Source organism: Labeo rohita, chromosome 22, assembly GCF_022985175.1.
Source record: "Labeo rohita strain BAU-BD-2019 chromosome 22, IGBB_LRoh.1.0, whole genome shotgun sequence".
NCBI classification, from domain to species: Eukaryota; Metazoa; Chordata; class Actinopteri; order Cypriniformes; family Cyprinidae; genus Labeo; species Labeo rohita.
Window position 1 is genome coordinate 59,638,475 of NC_066890.1, and position 24,769 is coordinate 59,663,243.

Here is a 24,769-nt window from a genome sequence, read left to right on the forward strand (position 1 = left end):
ACATTTAATATAAAAAAATGAAAAGATGAAAGAAACGAAATTGAGCAAATGAAATTCGAACAAGCAATGAAATTGAGCAAAAAAACAAATTCATTAACACAAAAATCACAAATCAAACTGAAAAGAAACAAACAAAAGAATGAACAAAGAAAACAAAGAATGAAAAAGCATAAAAGAAATGGAAACGAATGAACGAACGAAACTAAAATATATTAAACATACTGTTTACGATTCACTAGTGTAGGTTACTTTTAAAAAATGTAGGCGGGGACAAATAATAATAACCAATAACATCATAGCACAATTTTTACTAGCCAATCAAATCACAGCTAATAAAATCAATATTCACTTTCAGTTGGAAACACGTTGTGTTACGCAAATTATACACGTCGCAGAGCCATTTCGAGTCATTAATCGTTAAAATATTACAACTTGTTAGTTTCTAACAAAACATAAAGAAACGAAAACGTCATATTTGAGACTGGAGCAGCACAGGAGAGCCCTGATGTCGTCAAGTCGCCGTTCCCCATAATTACCGCAGACTCCCTGCGACTATAAAATGGCCCGTGATACGGCTCACGCGAACGGAAAGCCACCGTTGACACGTTGTCATTTACAGCTCTGCCCCGTCTTATCGAAATCAGCAGCTTTCAGCCGCCGCGCCAGGTAAACACGAACGGCGGGGCGTCGCGTCCGAGCCCAGCCGGAGCCGTAATGGAGGACGGGATACAAACACGGCCTCCGGGCATTAGTTTAATATGCGACGCGCGCGCATGTTCCGCCGAGCCGTTTTCATAAGCGCCGCTTGTGAGTTCAAGCGTACGAGCGCTTAGCAAAAACCCCAAAATAGCACGGAGAGACGAGGATGCAAAGACAGCGTCGACTAACAAGCTGTCTTTCACTTCACGGCCTCCTCTTCAAGTCTTTGGAAAGCAAACAAGCTGGAAATGCTGCTGTTGTTGTTTTTTTTTTCTTTTGTCCTGGAACGGTTCATTTGTGTCGGTGGCTCGCTGTCGCCTCTGCAAGAGGAAGTCAAGGGAATCTGAGCGTTTAAAACACCTCCGGGGAGCCGCGGGATCTGCTTTCAGCGGGAAACTCGTTGCATGGAGACAGTAAATGAAAGCAGTGAGGCACTTCAGGTCAAAATGGAGTGATTTTATTATGGTAAAGGGAATTTTTACCATACTAAAGGGATGTTCATGCAGTAAAATCTCTATTACATAGATTTGAGTGGCTTTTTGGTTACATAAAACCAAGTTAAGAGTAAAATGATTAAAGACATGATATTTTTCTGTAAAATATTTGTAAAATTATTAAAAAAAAAAAAAAAAAAAAAAGTATTATTTTTTTTATTATATTTATATTATAATAATTTTTAAAAAAATAAGGAAACGAATAAAAAATATATTAAGATAAAAAGAAAAATTAAAGAAATAATGACATTAACAAATAAAAAAAAAAAAAAAAATATATATATATATATATATATATATATAAACTAATTAAAGAGAAAATTCATTTGAATAAAATAAAATAAATAAATAAAAGTAAAGAAAAAAAAAAAAAGCACAAGAAACCAATGAGAATTAAACATGACAATAACAAAAAAAAAAAAAAAAAAAAGACAGGTGAAAAAGACAAAAAAAGAAACAAATTAAAAATGTATTTAAAAAAAGAAAAATAATGACAGATGAAAGACAAAAAAATTAAGAATAAACAAAAAAAAAGCAGAAACAAAAGAATGAACAATACACAAAACAAATTACATAATATATAAAATGTATATATAGACAGATAAAAAAGCTAATAATATCCATTTTTATTAAAAGCAAACAGAAAGAAGAAAATGAGCAAATAAAAATAATCATATTTTTTATTTTTATTAAAAACAAAAGAAAAAAGAAAAGAATGAACAAGTGAAAAAAGAAAACATTTAAAAATATGTCTTTAAAAAAAATTAAAGACAATTTAAATAAAAAATAAAAAATACATAAAAATAAAATTAAGAAAAAAAGAAACAATGACAGTCAAAAAAAGAAAAAAAACAATGACAGACACAAGACAAAAAAGAATGAACAAAAAAAGCAAAGAAAACAAAATGAACTATACAAAAAAAATTACATAATACATAAAATGTATATATACACAAATAAAAATGCTAATAATAATATTTATTTTTATTAAAGAAAATACAGAATATAAATATCAAATGAAACAGAAACAAAGGAATGAAAAAATGACAAAAATAAAGATAAAAAGAACCCAATTAACAATAAATGAAATTAAAAACTAAAGAAATAAATTAAATAAAAAACAATAATTATATAATAATGATCAGTATTATTATTATTATTATTATTATTATTATTGTTAAAGAAAAAACATAAAAGAAGTGTCACAAAAAATACTTTAAAAACATTAAGTATAAAAAAAAAAAAAAAAAAAAAACAGAACAACAAACAACAGAAGAAAAGAATACGCCAAATGAATTAATAAACAAACAAAAACAACAACAAAGGAAAAAATTAACAAAGCAATAGTTTTATGTACAAAAATATATTATTACTATTATTTCAGTCTTAACAAGAGTTGCATAAACTATGCTTCTACTAATTAATACAGCAACTGTAGGCCATTTACCATACCTGGTACAGTAATTTATAACCGAGCTGACGTATGAACACAGGTGCGTGTTATATATCAGCTATTTCAATCAAGCGTGGGTCACCGGTTGAGATTTACGAGCCAGAAATATGTTTCATAAGCTGTGCTTCTTTCAGAAAGCCTGAGCGGAGCTGACAGCAGCGCAGGTAAAATATGAGCAAGTACTCTTCTGACACACTGACGACTTGAATTAGTTTGACAGAGTGAAAACAGCGACGGTAAAGTGATTAGCGCCGCTAAAAGCAGACTAACACGCCACAGCGATCGCACTTCATAAATCTGAACGACTCGCCGTAATGAACTTACAAACAGCCACCGGAAGGTATCTGAGCGAAACCGGGCGCTTCGTTCTTTCGCGGGTAAATCTAATCACGTCGTCAGCCGACGGCAAATATCACGGCCGGATGCGTCAGGAAAACACAAAAACATCATGAAAACTTAAATCGTTTGGTCTAAACTGTCATTTTTCATTTAAAAAAACCCAAACGGGCCAATCAGAGCGCGGCGTCACCTCGATGCTCCCAACACGCGGCTAATTGGCTACGCGGCTTAGAGAGAAACCGTCCAAACAAGCCGCTTTCCCGTCTGTGTTTTCCTCTTCGGGAGTTTCTTTTCTGTCCTCGTCTAAATAAATAAGTCAAGTTCAGCCTGACTGACGGTAAATTGGCTGGAGTGACGGCCGAGGCGCCGTAAGAGGCTCTCGAGGCCCCGCGACCAGATAAACACAGAATCAAGGGCGTTTATTAGCAAACACAGACTGAAATCTGAAATATGCAGATTTGTGCGAAGGAGGCAAACAAACAGCTGGAGACAGAGATGCAGATGTGAAAGACAGGAGAGATTTTGAGTTAAACTACTTCCTTTTTAAGAAGGAAGTGAAAGAAACTATTGCAACAAAAATATTATGTTAGAGGTGTGTAGATAGAACAATCTGTTTATTTTTGGACAGGTGTTAGCTATATTTGACGAAATACATTTGATAAAACAGTACATAAAATATATTACGAATAATTATTTTTATTTTTAAAAAAAGGACTCAATCAATTAAACCAATTAACCTGAAAACAAACAAATAATAATAAATCTATTTAAAAAACTAAAATAAATTATTTTGTTATTTTGTTATTATTTTTGTTTGTATTTTGTTATATTTGTTTTTTTATTTACTTATGTTTTACATGTAAAAATGCAAATGTAAATGTATTTTTTTTTTAACATTTATATGACTATATTAATTTTTACAGGAACAAGTGCAACACTTTTTACTTGTACAAGAAAGTCAAAATTTTACCAACAACTATATTAAAAAAAAAAATAAAAAAAAAAATTCTTTATTTTTGGACAGACGTTTGATATATATATATATATATATATATATATATATAAAAAATACAAAATTTTATATATATATATATATATATATATATATAAATAAAATATATAAAATTTTGTATTATATTTGTATATAATCTAATATATATATATATATATTCTTAGCAATGTGTATTACAATAAATATATAATACATACATACATACATACATACATGCATACAGTAAGTCATTTGAAGTGGATCAAAAAGGTGCATCAAAGTTGTCCTAAGACAAGAACAGGTATTGTTTTGGTTTTAGGACAACTTTTTTAGGTTTTGATCCACAATGTTGACTACAACGTGTATGTGTGTGTATATATATAAAGTTGTCCATATATATATATATATATATTTATATATATATATATATATGTAATACGCATTGCTAAAAATATTTGTATATAATCTAATATATATATATACCTTTATGACTGGTTTTGTGGTCCAAGGTCACATATATAAACGAAGAACTAAGTCATGGAGTAACAAGTTGAAGGAATTCATCTTGCACATTTGTATAGAAAACCGCATAACACATCAAAGCCATGACAAAACTCTTCGGATTATGAGAAGCACATGTGAGGTGTGTGAACTCACTTGCGTGGACCTGTAGTCCGCAGCTCCCGCAGGACAGGAGGACGCTGGTGCCGTCGTCGCCAATGTGGGAGTTCGACGGCAGCGGTTCTGTGTTCTCGGCACCCGCGCTGAAGCACATCTCTGGGACCAGCGGACGCGTGCGACAGCCGACCCGGGACACCAAGCCGGATGTGTCTGAGATGTGGAAGGCGTCCTTAATGGGCTAAACACACACAAAAACATATGAGAGAGGAGAACATACTAAACTAGAGAAATAAAACAACTTTCTGTCTAATTGGTCCAAAAAAGCACCAAAGTGGGCCAGATTTTGTGCTGATACTCATAAGTCTGATTATGAAAGGCTCTTTCGGTATTTTGCAGTGTGCAGTGTGTACGTTACCTGTGTGTACGGACAGAAAAGCGTGCAGATGGCGCAGTGTGGCTCGATGGTCGCCATCGCGGCGTTGAATTGTTTCTCGGCAAGGAAGTTTGGCGAGCGGTTCTGCCACAGCGCGATCTCCTCAGACTTCTTGGCCTCCGGCTGGACGCCGCCACCTACAGGCAGCCCAGAGTACAACTCTGAGAGAGAAAAAAAAAAAGACGACAGGTGAGATTCACACATCAGAGGAGTAACACACGAGAACAATCACTGAACAAAACCTTACAATCAAAACATCTTTACTAGACAAACAAATAGACAAGGATGGATGGATGGTAGATATTCGTTCTATAGATAGATATTGTTTAGATAGATATTTGTTTGCTAGATATTCGTTCATTCGATGTAGACAGATATTGTTCAGACTGATAGATATTTGTTCGTTCATTCCTTCGATAGATATTTGTTCGATAGATAATAGATATTCATTAGATAGATATTGTTCAGATAGATAAATAAATGAATATTTGTTTGATAGATAGATATTCATTTGTTCGTTAGATATTGTTCAGATATATATTTGTTTGATAGATATTCATTAGTTCAATAGATAGATATTTGTTCGATATAGATAGATAAATAGATATTGTTCAGATAGATAGATATTTGTTTGATAGATACTCATTCGTTTCATAGACATCGTTTAGATAGATGGATAAATATTGTTAGACAGATAGATAGACAGATAGATAGACAGATAGATATTTGCTCAATAGGTAGATAAATAGGATAGATATTTAGTTAGACTTGTTTAGGTAGAGAGATATTTGTTTAATAGATATCCATTCGTTTGATTGACATTGTTCAGATAGATGGATAAATATTTGTTAGACAGACAGACAGACAGACACACAGATAGATATTTACTCAATAGGTAGATAGGATAGATATTTAGTTAGACACGTTTAGGTAGATAGATATTTGTTTAATAGATATCCATTCGTTTGATAGACAGTTTAGATAGATGGATAAATATTTGTTAGATAAATAGATGATAGATGTAGATAGAAAGAAACAGAGATATTCATTTGTTCGCTTGTTCATTCGAATAGACATTCATTCAATAGATAAACAGATATTCATTCGAGATAGACAGATATTTGCTCAATAGGTAGATAAATAGGATAGCTATTTAGTTAGATGTGTTCAGGTAGATAGACATTTGACAGATATACGTTTGTTCTTTTGATAGACTGATAGATATTCGTTTGATATTTGTTCGTTTGACAGATATTGTTCAGACAGATATTTGTATGATAGATATATATTTGTTTGTTTGATATAGAGATATTGTTCAGATAGATGGATACGTGTTTAAATGATAGATATTAGTTTGATAGATAAATATTTATCAGATATATAGATATTTGTTAGATATTCGTTCAATAGAGAGATATTGTTCAGATAGAGAAACGGATAATTGTTTGATAGATGTTCGTTTGTTCGTTCGATAGATCGTTCAATAGATATTTGTTCGACAGATATTGTTCAGATCGATATTTGTTTGATATATATTGTTAGATAGATAGATGATAGATAGATATTTGATAGATGTTCAGTCATTCGCTTGTTCATTTGTTCGTTCGACAGATAGACAAACATTCATTCGATAGACATTCGTTCGATATAGATATTAGACGTTTAGATATTGAAAAAGATTGTTCATATACATTTGTTTGATAGATATTTGTTTGCTCATTCAATATAGATATGTTCGTTTGATAGACAGATAGGCAGACACATGATAGATATTTGTTCGATAGATATATATTAATTCGTTCAATATTGATGGATATTGTTCAGATAGATAAACAGATATTTGTTTGATACATGTTCAGTCATTCGCTTGTTCATTTGTTCATTCGATAGACATACGTTCGATAGACAGATATAGACAGGTATTTGTTAGATATCTGTTCTATAGGAAGACATTAATTTCGATACATAGATAGACAGAGAGAGAGATAGATATTCATTTGCATGTTCGTTTGACACACATATATTCGTCCAACAGATATATAGACATTTGTTTAGATAAATAGACAGATAGATAGACACAGGTTACAGGTAAATTAATTATATAGAAGTGAAACACGGCTCAGTATGAGTGCTGTCCTCCCTCTCTGAGCTGTGACTCTACAGACAGCAGGTGAAGATGTATTTTTGGAGAGTTTTGATGCCCCTCTGTCCTGTATTTTGCCCCCTACAGTGACAGCGGGCGGTGCAGGTTTACAGCTGTCTGTCTGTTCATAACACGCAGCACAGACAAATCAATAACGGTCTTTCAGCCGCCGTCTTATAAAGCGCTGATTGTTTGTGGCTGCTTCCTTTCATACTTTATTGCTTTTGCTCTTTGTGCTCGCAAGCACACGCTTTCACAACAAACAAACACAAAACAACATCTCGCCCATCAAACCAGAACAATCTGAAATGAAACGCCAGCCTGAAATGTTCTAGAAACATTCATATTGCAAAAACATATCTAACTTTAACAACTTGTTCCTCAGTGGAAAATGTGCCATCAGACATTTATTTAGCATGCCAAGTTTTTTATGTTCTCCTGAACTACATGTGACGACAAAACTGGAGTATTTCTTATATTACTCCACTAAAACAAATAGGTTATTGGCTTTAAAAAAAAAAAAAAGAAATCATACGAAAATACATAAAAATTTCCATTTTTTTCACATCCTTTAAAAATGTCATTATGAAAGTAATTTATGAAACAAACTAATGAAATGTCTCTGAGTTGTACGTTTTTTTTTAACGTTTAATGTTGTTTGATTTTACGACTTACGATTTTACATTTTTACCATTTATATATGAATGAATGCACAAATAAATTTAACTACTATCATTTATGAAACAAACAGATGAATCTAGGTACATTTTTTCGTAAAACGCAAATTCAACAATTTAAGTAAGAATGGTTTCACGAACGTCATTTGATTTTTATGGATATTATTACGAACTGCATTTAAAAAAAAAACAAACAATCAAAACATGTAATTCAAGAATGGCTTCAAGAACAATTTAACGTTTTTACGACTGACATTGCTAAAGCTATCTTTTAAAGAGGAGCAAAATAAATTAAGGTAAATCTTTCGCAAAGTTAGCGTTACATCAATTGCCACATTCAATTCACGCACATTTGCATGAAGTTGTAAAGTTGTACGAACAACCTTAAGAACATCATTCCATTTTTTTCATACGTTATTCTGAATTTCTGAAAAATGAGAGAAAGGTTGCTGTACATGCAAGAACAAAATTTACATGCGTCACCTGATTTTAAGAATGTCATTACCAAGTTTTTGCATCAAATTCATCAAATTACGCAAAAATCGTTTTACGAACTTCATTCAACTTAACAGACTTTATTACAAACTGCATTTCTAAAACACAAGCAATACATGTAAGTTAACAATAGCTTTATGAACTAATCGCTATTTGTTGTATGTATTAAATTTATACACGTCATCTGATTTTACGAACGTCTTTTAAAAAAAACGAACAAAGGAAGTTTAGATCAATTTTTTTGCAAAACTACACTAACGGAAATTTCTGCATTAGTTTCAACGAATTATGCAAGAATAATTTATGCAATCTGCATTTAATTAAAAAAATATTATTTATGTGTTATTTTGAATATAATTTTTCAAACATGCCAAAAACGAGTTTCTGTGCATGCAAGAATAGCTTCAATAAACAAATTTACACACGCCATCTGATTTTAACAATGTCATTACGTACTACTTTCGAAATTTGACAAAAAAAATCCGGCATATTTTTCGTAAAACTATACTAACGCAAATTTCTGCATTAAATTCAACTAAATATACAAGAATAGCTCACGAACATTACATTTTACAGACATTATTTCAAACTGCATTTAAAAAAAAAAAAAAAAAAAAAAAAAAAAAAACATAAAATAAACATGTAAATGAACAATAGCTTTACGAACAATTTTAAAAATATCATTACGAACCACCTTCAGAACATTATTAAATTTTTCAAGTTATTTCGAATATTATTTTTCAAACACGCAAAACGTGATTATGTGCATGCAGGAATTGCTTCAGTAAACAAATTTTCACACGGCATCTGATTTTAAGAACGTCATTACGCACTTCTTTTGAAACGTAAACAAAAATTCTGGAAAATGTTTTGTAAAACTATACCTAACGCAAAATTTCTGCATTCAATTGAACGAATTATGCAAGAACAGTTTACGAACATTCCATTTTATGGACATTATTACAATCAGCATTTAAAAAAAACGCAAGCAAAACATGTAAATTAACTACAGCTTTACGAACAATTTAAAAAATAAATAAATAAAAAATTACGAACAACCCTCAGAACATAAATAGATTTCTTTCGCAAGTTATTTCGAATATAACTTTTCAAACATGCCAAAAACGAGATTATGTGCGAACAAGAATAGCTTCAATAAACAAATTTACACACGGCATCTGATTTTACGAACGTCATTTTGAAACGTGAACAACCATTCTGGAAAGTTTTTAGTAAAACTATACTAATGCACATTTCTGCATTAAATTCAACTAAATGTGTAAGAATAGTTTACGAACATCACATTTTACAGACATTACTACAAACTGCATTAAAAAAAAAAAGCACAAGCAAAATGTAAATGAACAACAGATTTACGAACAATTTTAAAAATATCATTACGAATAACCTTCACAACATAATTATTATCTGATATTAAGGACGCCATTACGAACTTGAAACATGAACAAAACAAATTCAGCTAATTTTAGCAAAACTATACTAAATGCAAATTTCCGCATTCAATTTATTGATTTAAGCATTTTATTATTACAATCTGCATTTAAAAAAACCCAAGCAAAACATGTAAATTAACTACAGCATTACAAACAATTTTTAAAAAGTAAAATAAAAAAAATAATAATATTACATTACGAACAATCCTCAGAACATAATTACATTTTTTGCAAGTTACTTTCAATATAATATTTCAAACATGCAAAAAATAAGACTCTGTGCATGCAAGAATAGCTTCTGATTTTAAGAACGCCATTATGAACTTAAAAAATGAACAAAATGAACTCATGCAACAAATTTACGCTAACGTAAAATTCTGCATTTAATTGAACAAATTATGCAAGAACAGCTTACGAACATTCCATTTTACAGACATTATTTTAAAAACAAGTAAAACGTAAATTAACAAAAGCTTAATGAAAAATTGTAAAAATATTACAAATAAAACTGCCTTCAGAACATAATTAGATTTTTGTAATAATAATAATTAGATGTTACTGTGAATGTAATGACGAGTTTCTTTGCATGCAAGAATGCCATTTTAAGGATAAAATTACGAAAATCACTTTTTGTCAAAATTCAAAACAAATCCATGAAAATCTTTCAGAATTCTGTTCTTGCATAAAATTTAGCATCAAAACGAATTGATAATTAACATAAAAAGGATTTATGAACAATTTACGCCAAAATCTGCTCGTGCTTCATGAATCAAAAATTGTAATTTACTTCAATTTCATACTGAAAGTATATCGCGCTTAACGTTTATCGTTGATGTCATCAAGAAAGCAGTACTCACCCTCATCGCTGGAAGCTTCCTGTTTGACTATGGAGTGAGGCGAACGCATGGGAGGCTTGCTGAACGGATGTCTTCGGCTCTTCTTCACCTCAACTTTCTTCTTCAGCTTCGTAAAGGGACTCGGCTGAGAACAAAAACATTTAACAATAATTTACCTCAACATTTAAAATCCCCTAAAAACCCTCAGAGAAGGGTCAGAGAAAGAGCTGACCTGCAGGCCAGGAGCAGCTCCGTTACTCTGATTCTGAGTTTCGGTGGAAGCGAACTGCTCAAACACCTGCTGAAAGGAGAGCTCGTCGGGATGCTTCGGCTTCTTCTTTTTCTTCTTCTTCTTCTTCTCCTCCTCCTCTCCGTTTTGCTGTGGAGGATCCTGAGATTCTGTTTTTCCATCTTCGCCTGCTGAACGACAACAAAGATGAAGGAATTTGAAGAAAATGCCATCACACGTTCAGTAATAACAGTTGCTGGGGTGTTACTATGTGGTTGCTAGGGTTTACCTCCTTCGCGAAGGGCCGCTTCCGCTTCCGCCTGCTCCTGCTCCTCCCTCTCCAGCGCCTCTAGTGTGAGGAGCGCCTCTCGCGCCATGCGCTCGTCCTTCTGCTGCCGTCGCTGCTGCTCGCGCTCCTCCACCTTACGCAGGTACTCGCTCATGTCCAGGTCCACTCCCTCCTCCGCCAAGATCTTTACCTCCTCCAGCTTCAGACGTCGGAACTGTTTCACCTTCGCCTGAGCTCTACGATAAAACACGCAAACAGATAATGAAGTTTTTCTGCAAACTAAATATTTCCCACATGAGTTCTTACGTGTTACTATTCAAACGGTAAAGGTCAAGTCAATAAAAACTTCACCTGAGTTCTATGACAAACAGCAAAAATGGATAAACTTATTTCAACCCAAACATTTCCCACCTGATAGGCTTTATTTATTACGATTTAAACAGTAAAGGTCAAAGGTCAATAAAAACTGTATCTAAGCTAAATAAAAATGCAAATGGATAAACTTATTTCAACCTAAACATTTCCCACTTGATAGTCTTTACGTATTATGATTTAAACAGTAAAGGTCAAAGGTCAATAAAACTTCATCTAAGCTCAATAAAACAAAACAAAACAAAACAAAACAAAAAAAAACACACAAATTGATAAACTTTCATTTCAAAGCAAACGTTTCCTACTTGATAGTTTTACATATTACAATTCAAACAATAAAGGTCAAAGGTCAATAAAAACTTGACCCAAGCTCAAAAAAAAAAAAACAAGGCAAATGGATAAACTTATTTCAACCCAAACATTTCCCACTTGATAGTTTTTACGAATTACGATTCAAACAGTAAAGGTCAAAGGTCAATAATGAACTTATTTCAACCCAAAACTTTCCCCATTTGAGAGTTTTTACGTACTACGATTCAAATAGTACAGGTCAAAGGTCAATAAAACATTGCCTAAACTCTGCGACAAACTATGGAAATGGAAAACGAACTTATTTCAACCCAAAAGTTTCCCACTTGATAGTTTTTACATATTACGATTCAACCAGTAAAGATCAAAGGTCCATTGAAACTTCACCTGAGCTTTACGACAAACAACGGAAATGGATAATGAACTTACTTAAAACCAAACGTGAAAAGATATTTGCAGCGACAAGATCTGAAAACAAAACATTTTGGGCACCTGCGCAGGAGTTTCTCTCTGTATGTGACTCTGTTTTTCCTCCAGTGCTCCAGCTCGGGGCTGGTGAGGTTCGTGGGTTTGAGGTGGTCCAGGACCGTGTTGTCTTTCCCCTGTTTCCACAGATCATAGCGGTCGGGCTGCAAGCAGCGGACAAAGACGTCCATGGAGATCTTCACCATGTCTTTACGACACGAGCACTGCAGAAGACAAACGGAAACCAACAACTCTAAATAAACAAAGTCAACAATTGGAAAAAAAATTGACAGTTCTGTCTCTAAATTCTGATTGGATGATATGTGACACAATCACAGCCAATCAGAACGAATTTAAAAGTTTAGTACACAACTGGAATAATATTTTTGAAACAAGGAGATTCCAGGGTGGCTGGTCTAATCACCAGAAAAATATGTAATTTTTTTTTATTTTGACTTTATTCTTGAAATATTTTGACTTTACTCTCATAGTATTTCATCTTTATTCTCGTAGTTTTTCGACTTTATTCTTGAAATATTTTTACTTTATTCTCAAAACATTTAGACTTTACTCTCATAGTATTGCGGCTTTACTCTCGTAGTATTTCAACTTTCGTAGTTTTTTTGACTTTACTCTCTAAGTGTTTCAACTTTCGTAGTTTTACGACTTCACTCTCGAAACAATTCAACTTTACTCTCAAAACATTTCGAATTTACACTCAAAACATTTCGACTTTACTCTCATAGTATTTTGACTTTCTGAGTTTTTCAACTTTACTCTCGAAGTGTTTCGACTTTACTCTCGATACATTTTGACTTTACTCTCAATACATTTCAACTTCACTCTCGTAGTATTGCGACTTTACTCTCGAGACATTTCGACTTTCGTAGTTTTTCGACTTTACTCGAAACATTACGACTTTACTCCCATAGTATTTTGACTGAGTTTTTCGACTTTACTCTCAAAGTGTTTTGACTTTTGTAGTTTTATGACTTCACTCTCGAAACATTTCGACTTTATTCTTGTAGTATTTTGACTTTCGTAGTTTTTCGACTTCACTCTCGAAACATTGCGACTTTACTCTCGAAACATTTCGACTTTACTCTCATAGTATTTTGACTTTCGTAGTTTTTCGACTTTACTCTCGAAACATTTCGACTTTATTCTTGTAGTATTTCGACTTTCATAGTTTTTCAACTTTACTCTTAAAACATTTCGACTTTACTCTCGAAACATTTCGACTTTACTCTCATAGTATTTTGACTTTCGTAGTTTTTCGACTTTACTCTCGAAACATTTCGACTTCACTCTTGAATCATCTCAACCTTCGTAGTTTTTCGACTTTACTCTCGAAACATTTCGACTTTATTCTTGTAGTATTTCGACTTTCATAGTTTTTCAACTTTACTCTTAAAACATTTCGACTTTACTCTTGAAACATTTCGACTTTACTCTCATAGTATTTTGACTTTCGTAGTTTTTCGACTTTACTCTCGAAACATTTCGACTTCACTCTTGAATCATCTCAACTTTCGTAGTTTTTCGACTTTACTCTCGAAACATTACGACTTTACTCTCATAGTATTTTGACTTTCGTAGTTTTTCGACTTCACTCTCGAAACATTTCGACTTTACTCTCATAGTATTTTGACTTTCGTAGTTTTTCGACTTTACTCTCGAAACATTTCGACTTCACTCTTGAATCATCTCAACTTTCGTAGTTTTTCGACTTTACTCTCGAAACATTGCGACTTTACTCTCATAGTATTTTGACTTTCGGAATTTTTCGACTTCACTCTCGAAGTGTTTCGACTATCGTATTTTTACGACTTCACTCTCGAAACATTTCGACTTTATTCTTGTAGTATTTCGACTTTCATAGTTTTTCAACTTTACTCTTAAAACATTTCGACTTTACTCTCAAAACATTTCGAATTTACTCTCATAGTATTTTGACTTTTATTCTCGTAGTATTTTGACTTTTATTCTCGTAGTATTTCGACTTTTATTCTCATTATATTTTGACTCTTATTCTCAAAACATTTCAACTTTACTCTTGTAGTGTTCCGAATTTACTCTTGAAATATTTAGACTTTACTCTCGTAGTATTTTGACTTTATTCTTAAAATATTGCATAGTTCTCTGACTTTACTCTCAAAGTATTTCAACTTACATAGTTTTTCGACTTTACTCTCGAAACATTCCAACTTTATTCTTGTAATTTGTGTTTTTTTTTTTTTTTTTTTTTTTAATGTGGCACTAAAACACTGATGGTTTTTTTGTGTATATTATCCTAGACAGTTTTGAAATGCGTATGAATTATTCTTTTTGGACTTTTTTGTATTAGGTTTTAACTTTTGTCAAATAAAACAAAGAACATTTCTATAACTAAAAAAAGATGTTATTCTAATATATATGCAAATTTATTGAAAAAGCTCCTTAAAAACTACAAAATATTGGGGTTCAAACAGATGAAACTGTATAAAAGATGAGAATCAAATGAACTGCATCATGGGAGTCGTGTCTGAAACAATGATTGAGAGGAAAATGAATGCGATGGAGACGAGACGTGATGATTAGATGAAATAAGTCTTCATGCAGGTGCACAGACGTGAGATTATTAAATCATCAACGCCGACGACTGCGGGGGAAAAAACACGCTTTTAATCGCAGAGCTTGTGCGGCTTGGACCGAAGTGAAAAACGCACAAATCAACATCTCTCAATCAACAGCGAGAGAGAGAGACGGATGGAAATAAAAGTCATTTTCCTGCGAACTGCTGTTGGCTGTATTACACGGAGCCCTTATTTCCTGCGCCGCGCCGGAGCTGCTGTTCAATTACCAGAAACATTCTGCAGCTGAAGTAAAGACAAACATTGCAAACCCTGTGTGCGTGTGTGTGTGCGCGTGTGTGTGTGTGAGGGCGTAATAACAGCAACAAGCGCTATTCTTCACTCCGAAATGTCAATGTCTCGCAGCGTAACTCCAGGGCTTGCCATATTATGCTCAGAAATGCAATTCCAGCCCAACTGGAAGGATCCGACTCCACCTGGAAAACAAGTGGCGCCGAAGAGAGGAACCAACCAAAAACTAAAAGTACAATCATGCTGCGAATATTCTTCAGCAATGTAACTGAGGCTGTTTCCAAAATGCTGCAGCGTATGCAAGATACATTTTCTTAATGAAATTGTGACAAGAGGGTGATATATATTATAAATAAATAAAATAAATAATAAATAAATAAAATTAAAAATAAAAGGATGGATTGAGAATACACTTTCATCCTTTTGAACCCCAATATTTTGTAGCTTTTAAGGTGCTTTTTTTTGTGAATTTGCATATGCATTAGAGTAGCTTTTTTGTTATTGAAATATTTTACTTCAAATTTATTTTAAATCTGCTCTTAGCAACCTGTAAAAATGTCTTTATGTATTTAAAGCATTTACATTTAAGTTTTTAATGTAAATCTTTGTATTAATGTATAGTATTCATTTTTTAAATCATTTATTTTATTTTAATTTAGATTTTTATTTATTTTTAATTAATTTTTCAATTTATTAATTACATTTTAACAAAAAAAAAAAAAAACTCTAAATTAATAACATAGTTTAAATAAAATAAAATAAAATTACATATAAAAAATAAATACATCTTTAAACGGCACCAATTGCAAAGTATTTAAGTAAAATTTGAATACTTTAATAATGAACCAAAAATATGTAACTCCATATATATGCAAATTGGCAAAAAATCCATAGAAACTACAAATACTGATAAAAATTATAAATATATATATTTTAGAGGTATATATTTTATACTTGTATATTTCATTTTATTTAGCCAATCTGAACATATATTACAACAATAGTTTATTAACTTATTTACTCATTCATTCATTTATTATTATTATTATTATTATTATTATTATTAGGTTAATGAAATATTCCACTTCAAATTTACTTTAAATCTGCTCATAGCAACTTTCAAAAAATGTTTATATATGTAAATAATTTATATTTGAATTTTATTTTATTTAAATGTTTCTATCATTGCATAATATTTAATTAAATTTAATTTCTTATTTTTATTTATTTTTTTATTTTATTAATTAATTTTATTTTTTGAAAAGACATCTACTCACCAAGGCTGCATTAATTTGACAAAAAACAATTGTATTGTGAAATATTACAATAATTTAAAAGAACAGTTTTCTATGTGAACTTATTTTAAAATATAATTTATTCCTGTGATTAAAAGCTGAATTTTCAGGATTTCTTGATGAATAGAAAGTTTAAAGAAACAGCATTTATTTGAAACAGAATAATCTTAAGATTACAATGTAAGATTATAAATGTCTTTACTTTGTTTTTACTTTAATCAATTTAACGTATCCTTGGAAAAAAAAAGTCCAAATTTTGCATGTCACAAAAAAATTTAATATCACAATGATTTTAATGTGCTATTCTGTCTGATTCAAGGATTAACTCGTAACACCATTAAGAAATATTATTTTTTCATGCACAAAATTGTAAATACATATGTGTAGGCTACAAAATGCATATTTAAATCAGCAACACCATTACTGCAGATAAAACATTCTGTAACAAGCCAGAAATCAGTATTTTCTCATGAATGTGCAGGTTTAAAGCTCTCTGACTAATGAGGCGCTCCATCAAACGCCTGTAGAAGTGGAACTGAAATAATGAGTGGGACTGCGAGCGACACGAGAGAGAATCAAACCGAAGACGCGCTCATGTGCTTTAATTAGCCGCGCGTCTGTGACCCGACATTCAGCACATCGCTAATCATTACAATACATGCAGATCATCAGCCGTGTGAGTCACGTGTGACAAGAATCTGTAAATGCCAGAGCACAAGACGAATGGGAAAAAACGTGTGGGATATATGACAGAGAGAAGAGAATTACAGTAAAAGAATGAACGAATGGAAAAATGAAATAAAGACAAACAAAAACAAAGCACAAATGTAAAGAAAAAAAAAGGAACGAACAAACAAAAAGAAAACGGAAAAAAAAAGGGACGAACACAAAGAAAGAAAAAACAAACAGGACAAATTTAAAGAACAAATTAAAAGGACAAAAACTGTAAGAACAAACAAAAAGGACAAAAAAGAAAGAAACGAAAAGAACCAAAAAAAGACAAACAGAAAGAACAAACATAAAGGGCAAACAAAAAGAAAGAACAAGTCAAAAGCACAAACAAAGAAAGAAAAACTAAAAGGACAAATGAAAAGAAAGAACAAACAAAAAGGATGGATTAAAAGGACAAATGAAAACAAAGGACAAATATAAAAAACAAACAAGGACAAATTAAAAGGACAAACAAAGAAAGGACAAACAAAAAGAAATAAAAAGGACAAATAGAGGACAAACAAAAAGAAAGAACAAATTAAAAGGATAAACAAAGGACAAATGAAAAGGACAAACGAAAAGGACAAACAAAGAAAGAACAAATGAAAAGAACAAACAAACAAAAAGGACAAACATAAAGGACAAAAAACAAAACAAAGGACAACCAAAGGACAAAAAAAAAGGACAAACAAAGCAAGAAAAAACAAAGGATGGATTAAAAGGACAACAAAAAAGGGACAAACGAAAAGAACAAATTGAAAGGACATACAAAGAAAGCACAAACAAAAAGGACAAACAATGAAAGGACAAGTGAAAAGGACAAATTAAAAAGGACAAACAAAAAGAACAAATTAAAAGGACAATCAAAAAGAAAGAACTAACAAAAAAAGGAACAAACAAAAAGGACGCAAAGGACAAACAAAAAGAAAGAACAAATGAAGAACAAATTAAAAGGACAAACAAAAAGAAAAACATGAAAAGGACAAACAAAAAGAACAAACAAATGAAAAGGACAGATTAAAAGGACAAACAAAAAAAGGAAAGGACAATAAAAGGAAAGAAAAAAAAAAAAGAACTAATGAAAAGGAAGAAAACACAAACGAAAAGGACAAAAGAAAACAAACAAAAAGAAAGAACAAATGAAAAAGAAATTAAAAAGGACAAACAAAAAGAAAACAATGGAAAGGACAAACAAAAAGAACAAAAACGACAAAATAAAAGCAAAAAATAAGGACAATAAAAAAAGGACAAAAAAGGAAAAAACTAACAAAAAAGAACAAATGAAAGGACAAATGAAAAGCAAGAAACAAAAAGATCGGAAAGAACTAATGAAAAGGAAGAAAAAACAAATGAAAAGAACAAAAGAAAACAGAGCAATAAAGAAAGAACAAAAAGAACAAATGAAAAAAAAGAACAAACAAGAAAGTATGAACAAACAAATGAAAGAAGTTTAAAAGAATGTGAAAGACATGAAATAAACTGAAATGGCAAAAGAAGAAATCAGCAAAAGAACAAAAAAATTGCGAACAATACGAACAATCAAAAGAAAAGTTAAATGAAAAATGAATCTGACAATTGACAAAAGAATAAAAATGAACAAACACAAAAAGAAAAAACAATAACTGTAAAGGAATGCGAGCAAACATCCTGAATCAGGAGTGAAGAAGCAAAAATGAAAGGAGCATGCAAAAGAACTAATGAAAGCACAAATGAATGAAACGAAAGAAAGGAGTGAAGTGAGTCATGTAGTCAATCGTTCAGTCTGAGAGCGTAAAGTCAGTCTCTCACCAGTGTGGCCATTTTGCCGTAGTCGATCCAGCGCAGGGTTGCGAAGTTTGTGGACTCTGCGCAATTGAAGCCGTGGTTGAATCCGGCGTGATATCCGTACGGAAACGTGATCATGAACTCACCCTCCTCCTGCGTGATCTACGACAGAAAGAAAATAACATTAAAATAATTACAACGAGGCCCACGTGTAAAAATAAACCATTGTTTTTTCGCTATGTGTGCTGATTACAGTGTAAAATCCTGTTCATTCCACAAAAGTAATTTAATATGACAAACTATGATAATTCTTGTTGGGGAACTGTAAAAAGTACAGCATTTTGTTATTGTGAAAACTACTAACCTAGCATATACACAAAAACGAAAGAAAAAAAGAATATGGAAAAAAAAAAAAAAAGTACAAATTAAAGAAAACATTTTAACAAATTAATAAATAAAAAGGAACAAAAGGAACAAACAAATTACGTTACTTTCATTAGTTTAATAAATAAAAAAATAAGTCAAAATAAATAAATTATTATTATTAAATTACTTTTTATTAACTTTTAAATTAGTCAGGTAATAAAGTGTCAAATTAAACGCAAATAATATTTAAAAAAATTGACGTTAATGACTAAAACAAAAAAAAGAAACAAACACCTTACATTCATAATCTGTAATAAATTAATTAAAAAAGGTACAGCATTTTGTTATAGCAAAAAACTTCTAAAGTAGTAGAATAAAAAATAAATACAAATTAATAAATAAAAAAGGAACTACTTTTGTTACTTCATTAGTTATTTAATGAAAAATATATCTAAAAAAAGTAAAATTAAACAAATTAACATTTTAATTTAACTTTAATTTTAACTTCTTTTTTTTTTATTTACATTATTTACATTATTTTTGATTAACTTTTGAATGAAATTAAATTATAATGAAAAAGTCAGGTACTAAAATAAAGTCAAAACAAATGCAAATAATATAATTAAAGGAATCTGTACTGTTATTAGTTATAATAACTGCTATTAGTCATTTAGTTATCAGTTATTACATGAAAAAAAAAGTCAAATTAAACGAATGAACATTTTAATGAACTTTTTTACAATTTTTATTTTTTTATTAACTTTTAAATTAAATTAAATTATAATTAAAAAGTCAGGTACTAAAATAAAAAGTCAAAACAAATGCAAATAATATAATTAAAGGAATCTGAACTGTTATTAGTTATTATAACTATTATTAGTAATTTAGTTATTAGTTATTTCATGGGAAAAAAATTACATTTTAACTTACATTGTTTACTATTTTATTAACTTTTAAATTAAATTAATTTATAATTAAAATGTCAGGTAATAACATAAAAAGTCGATAATATAAAATAAATGAAAACAAAAGCAAATAATATAATTAAAAGAAACTGAAGTTAACAAATAAATTAAAAATGGAACAAAAGGAACAAACAACTTATTATATTTATAATCTGTAATAAAAAATATATAATTTAAAAATAAAAAGTTAACTCAATGAAAAAAAAATTAATGAGACTAACTTTTAAATTTGATTCAATTAAAAAGGTATTAACTGTAAAAAGTGCAGCGTTTTATCATAAAGAAATAGCTAAAATACTACATATGCAATCAAATAATAATAATAATGTGAAAATACTGAATAATGCGAAAGAACAAACAAACAAATAAAAGAAAAATTATAAACTAATTTAAAAAAAAATTTCTTTTAGGTTTAATTTTTAAATGAATTAATAGATAAATAAATAATTTAAAATAATTCAGTTGTCAATTAAAAAAAAAAAGCAAAAAAGACTTATTACATTTTATTTTTAAATGACTAAATAATTAAAAATAATTAAAATATCAACTACACTAAAAAATAAAAATGAACGCAAGAGAAAAAAAAATTATAAAAGGATGAGGAACAAATCAGTGAACAAAAAGAAGAAATGGGGTAAAAATTGTAAATAAATAAAATTTAATTTAAATAAATAGTCAGGTATTATTAACATCAGAAAACAATCAAACTGCAAAAATATTATATATTTTTTTATAAAAAAAAACAAAAACACAAGTGTCTTATATAACTGTATAACTGTAGTGTGAATGTGCAGATCTGCAGCAGTTTATTGTGAATTCTGCACGTGTGCTAATAATCATGAAGCTCTCGGCTCATCCTCACGGGACGCATGTGTCTCTGAAGATGGAAGTGCTGGACGTTTAATTTTTCTCCAGCTATTGCTCCGTTACCCCACATATTATTAATTTCAGCGAGCTCTACAGTAATCTGGGCGAAGGCAACATTTAAAGGACTCAGTGAACTGTACTTTGATGAAAGAGCCAATAACCGCTGAATTAAGCTGCAAACGACACTTCAGAGGGAGGAAAAGCCGTCGCGGGAAAATCAGCCGAGACCGAGAAACGCGCCGGCTTCCAGCGCTAATATCTGTAGCCATTAGCGGCTGATGGGAAAAGAAATTTGCTGTGAGAAATCTGCAGCCTCCCCTCTCGTTTTCTGCCTCCATTCATCGTCTCCTTCAGACCTCGGGCTCCTCGACTGCCGCCGGCCCCCAGACCGAACGCCGCAAAGACATTTTCAGACGCGACGAGCGCAATTAAGGTGCAGGCGCGGAGCATGGCGGAGAGTTAGCCGGCCTTAGCTAATGAATATTTTCATTTCGCTCCGTTTTCTCGCTTTGCGATCGGCGGAGTCACGCTTCAGCGTCACGCTGGCGTCCATTAGAAAGAAAGTCAGATTCATTAATGCCGTTCGGAGTCGTATTTCACTGTTACGTGTCTGGTGTTTTTGTAGAATTAGCCCTCGGGCCTGTTCGTACGTTTAACGAAGTTTGATTATTTACATATTGTGTTAAAGTGTGTCGATTACAGCTCAGACAAAATAAAGAAATAAATATTAAATAATACATTAAATATATTTGAAATGCAACTTTAAAATATTGTAATTTTTCTCTAAATTATTAGTTATTTAAAATAAAACGTTTAAAATAAATAGTAAAACCATTTAAAATGAATTAAAATAATACTTTTTTGCAGACAAAATAAATAAATACATTCATAAAGATAAATAAATTTTTTAAATTACTAAAAACTAAACATATAAAATAAATATTTAAAATGCAATTTTAAAATACTGAAAATAAAATATTTTCATTACATTCATTAAAATAAATAAATATTTTTAAATGAACAAAAATTAAACAAAATAAATTATTTATAATATTTAAAATGCAAACGCAAAATATTGTTAATAAAATCTTTTTAAAACGACATTTATTTATAATAAAACATTTAAAATAAATAAAAAAGTATTTTTTTTTTTTTTCACAGTATATGTATTCATTATGGCAGAAAAACTTCATAATCACACATAATTGGATAAAGTAAATTAATAAAGCAAAATATTTTAAACAGTTTCACACTCTTATGGTAGTGTTAATATAAAACTAAGGAAAAAAGTAAAACTAAATTAATAAAATAAACTTTTACAATAAAATTTGTACATTTTAATTTAAAAAAATTAACGTCAGGCATTATGGTGTACATTTGTGTTACAATAAAAATCTGATTGCGAAAATGTACATAAATACTAAATATTTAATAAATACATAAGTGACTTAATCATTAACTGACATTTGAATTTTGCAGAAATGTATGTAGAAGTATTAATTCCTTTAAATAAAATAAAAATAATTTTCGTTTAAACTAAAATGAAGGGGGGGAAAGTCAAGTAAATTAATAAAATTAACTTTTAAAATAAAATTTAATTTTAATTAAAAAATAAAGACAGGTATCAAGGTGTATATTTGCTTTACCAGAAAAATCTGACAATATATAAAACACATTATATATATTTAAATAAAATATAAATAATTTAAATGTAAACAAATGAATTAAAAGTAAAAATGAATTAATTTTGCACTAATGTATATGAATGTATTTTATATTAAATAAAATAAATAAAACATTTAAAACATTTAAAATAAATAATACAAAAAAAATTAATTTGAATTTGAAGTTTGCAGAAATGTATACAGAAGTACTATTTATTTAAAATTAAATAAAAAAAAACAAACAAACAAAAAAAAAAAACATTTGAACCGAATTGAAGGGGGAAAAAAAATTAGTAAAATTAACTTTTAAAATAAAATTACATTTTAAAAAAATATAATAAAGTCAGGTATTTTGGTGTACATTTGCATTACAAAATTGTAAACAAATGAATTAAAATTAAAGTTTCTCCTCCAGCCATTTTAATTCATTTGCATTGTAATTGCAAATATTTTAGTTAATTTTAATAAAAGATAAAGTCAGATAAATTTGGTGAAATGTTGTAAATTTGCATTACAATAAAATCTGACAATATACAAATAAATTTAAATAAAAAAATAAATAATTTAAATATAAACAAATGTAAATATAAACTTAGAAAATATTTAATAAAAATGCAAATGACTTGGCAAAAAACTGGCATTTTAATTTTGCACTGATGTATATAAATGTATTTTAAATTTAAATAAAACAAATCAAAAATTAAAATCATTTAAAATAAATAAAAAAAATATTTTTATTATTTATTTTATATCAATGTATTTATATTAAATAAGTAAAAAATTAAAAACATTTAAAATAAACATAAAAAAATATATATATTAACTTCAAATCAAATCCACACCTAAACGCATATCTATACATTTACTTAAGTTCTTTAAAGTTTTTTTTTTTTTTTTTTTGTCTAAAATAGACCAAAAACAGAACGTAAAAGTCACGTAAAAACAAAAACTTTATATAATACAAGATACTTTGAAATCCCTTAAAATCAACATGAAATAATTTGCAACCAATTTTAAATTTTCCTTCCATAAAGAGTCCTATTTCAGAGGTTAACAGGTTATTCAAGAAAGAAGTGAATTTTAAGTTCATGTTAACATTACTGTAAGGTACTTCAAAGAATACCACAGTATAGCATCCAAAAAACATGGTATATTGGTATTAAGTCTAGTATTATGTTTCATACGGTCTTAACTGTCAACATAATGGCGAAGCGGATGAGATTTAATGCAGGATTCCTGGATTCCAGAATTTCTCCTCACACCCTCGCCGATTGTTTGCTAGCAGGAGTTTTGGAGCTGAAGCTCTAATAACGTCCCCAGACACACGGAGAGAGACAGACAGACAGGAAACCTGCTGAGATCAACACTTCAGCCGTCTCCCTCTCCGTTTCATCTCGCTCCAAACCCAGCGAGTGTCAAATCGACTCAAAAGTGACAATAACATCCATCGCACGGAGGAGCGGCAGAAGTCAAAAATCAGGATTGCAGCGGTTAAGCGTAACGTATAGCGGCGCTGAACTTTATCTAGCCTCATTACAGAGATTTATTCCCGGTTTAATCTCACCGTGAGGGGCCCGGGCTCCTAACAATGGGAATTATCTGTAGAGAAGGAAAAAAAGAGACTAATTTGCGTGGACGGAAACGGGCGGCGGAGTAAATTGAAATGTAATCCACGACCCGGGCGCTAGCAGGGGTTCGTGGTTGGCGTATAAAGCGTGTTTGTTTGCGTAAACACACATAAAATGATGTGTGAGTGGTTACAGTGCTTTAGTTACCAAACTCGTCATCTTTGTATGCAAAGCTAAGCGCTAACGCTACAATTTCTGCCCACAGGCGGCCTGTGGCATTAGCTCTGCGGCTCACATTAGCATTAGCATGTAAAATATGTCTTCAGAGACTCCCACTACTGTGTGAAATAGCTAAGTGACCAAGACTTGTTATCGAAAAGACACTTTTTATTTAATAGAAACTGAA

General features: G+C 30.5%; 1 protein-coding gene across 5 annotated transcripts in view; it reads right to left on the bottom strand.

Moving 5' to 3' along the window:
- Positions 1 to 24,769, bottom strand: part of kdm4b (lysine (K)-specific demethylase 4B) — a 69,872-nt gene that overhangs the window by 14,474 nt on the left and 30,629 nt on the right. For 2 of the 5 annotated variants that reach the window (XM_051094912.1, XM_051094917.1), the window contains exons 8-14: positions 18,958 to 19,095; positions 12,327 to 12,523; positions 11,154 to 11,389; positions 10,868 to 11,055; positions 10,657 to 10,780; positions 5,013 to 5,191; positions 4,634 to 4,835 (exon numbers count right to left, since the gene is read on the bottom strand). In XM_051094912.1, the coding sequence (XP_050950869.1) occupies positions 4,634 to 4,835; positions 5,013 to 5,191; positions 10,657 to 10,780; positions 10,868 to 11,055; positions 11,154 to 11,389; positions 12,327 to 12,523; positions 18,958 to 19,095 (1,264 nt within the window). The remainder of the gene's footprint in view (positions 1 to 4,633; positions 4,836 to 5,012; positions 5,192 to 10,656; positions 10,781 to 10,867; positions 11,056 to 11,153; positions 11,390 to 12,326; positions 12,524 to 18,957; positions 19,096 to 24,769) is intronic. The other 3 variants (XM_051094915.1, XM_051094913.1, XM_051094914.1) reach the window with 3 other exon arrangements.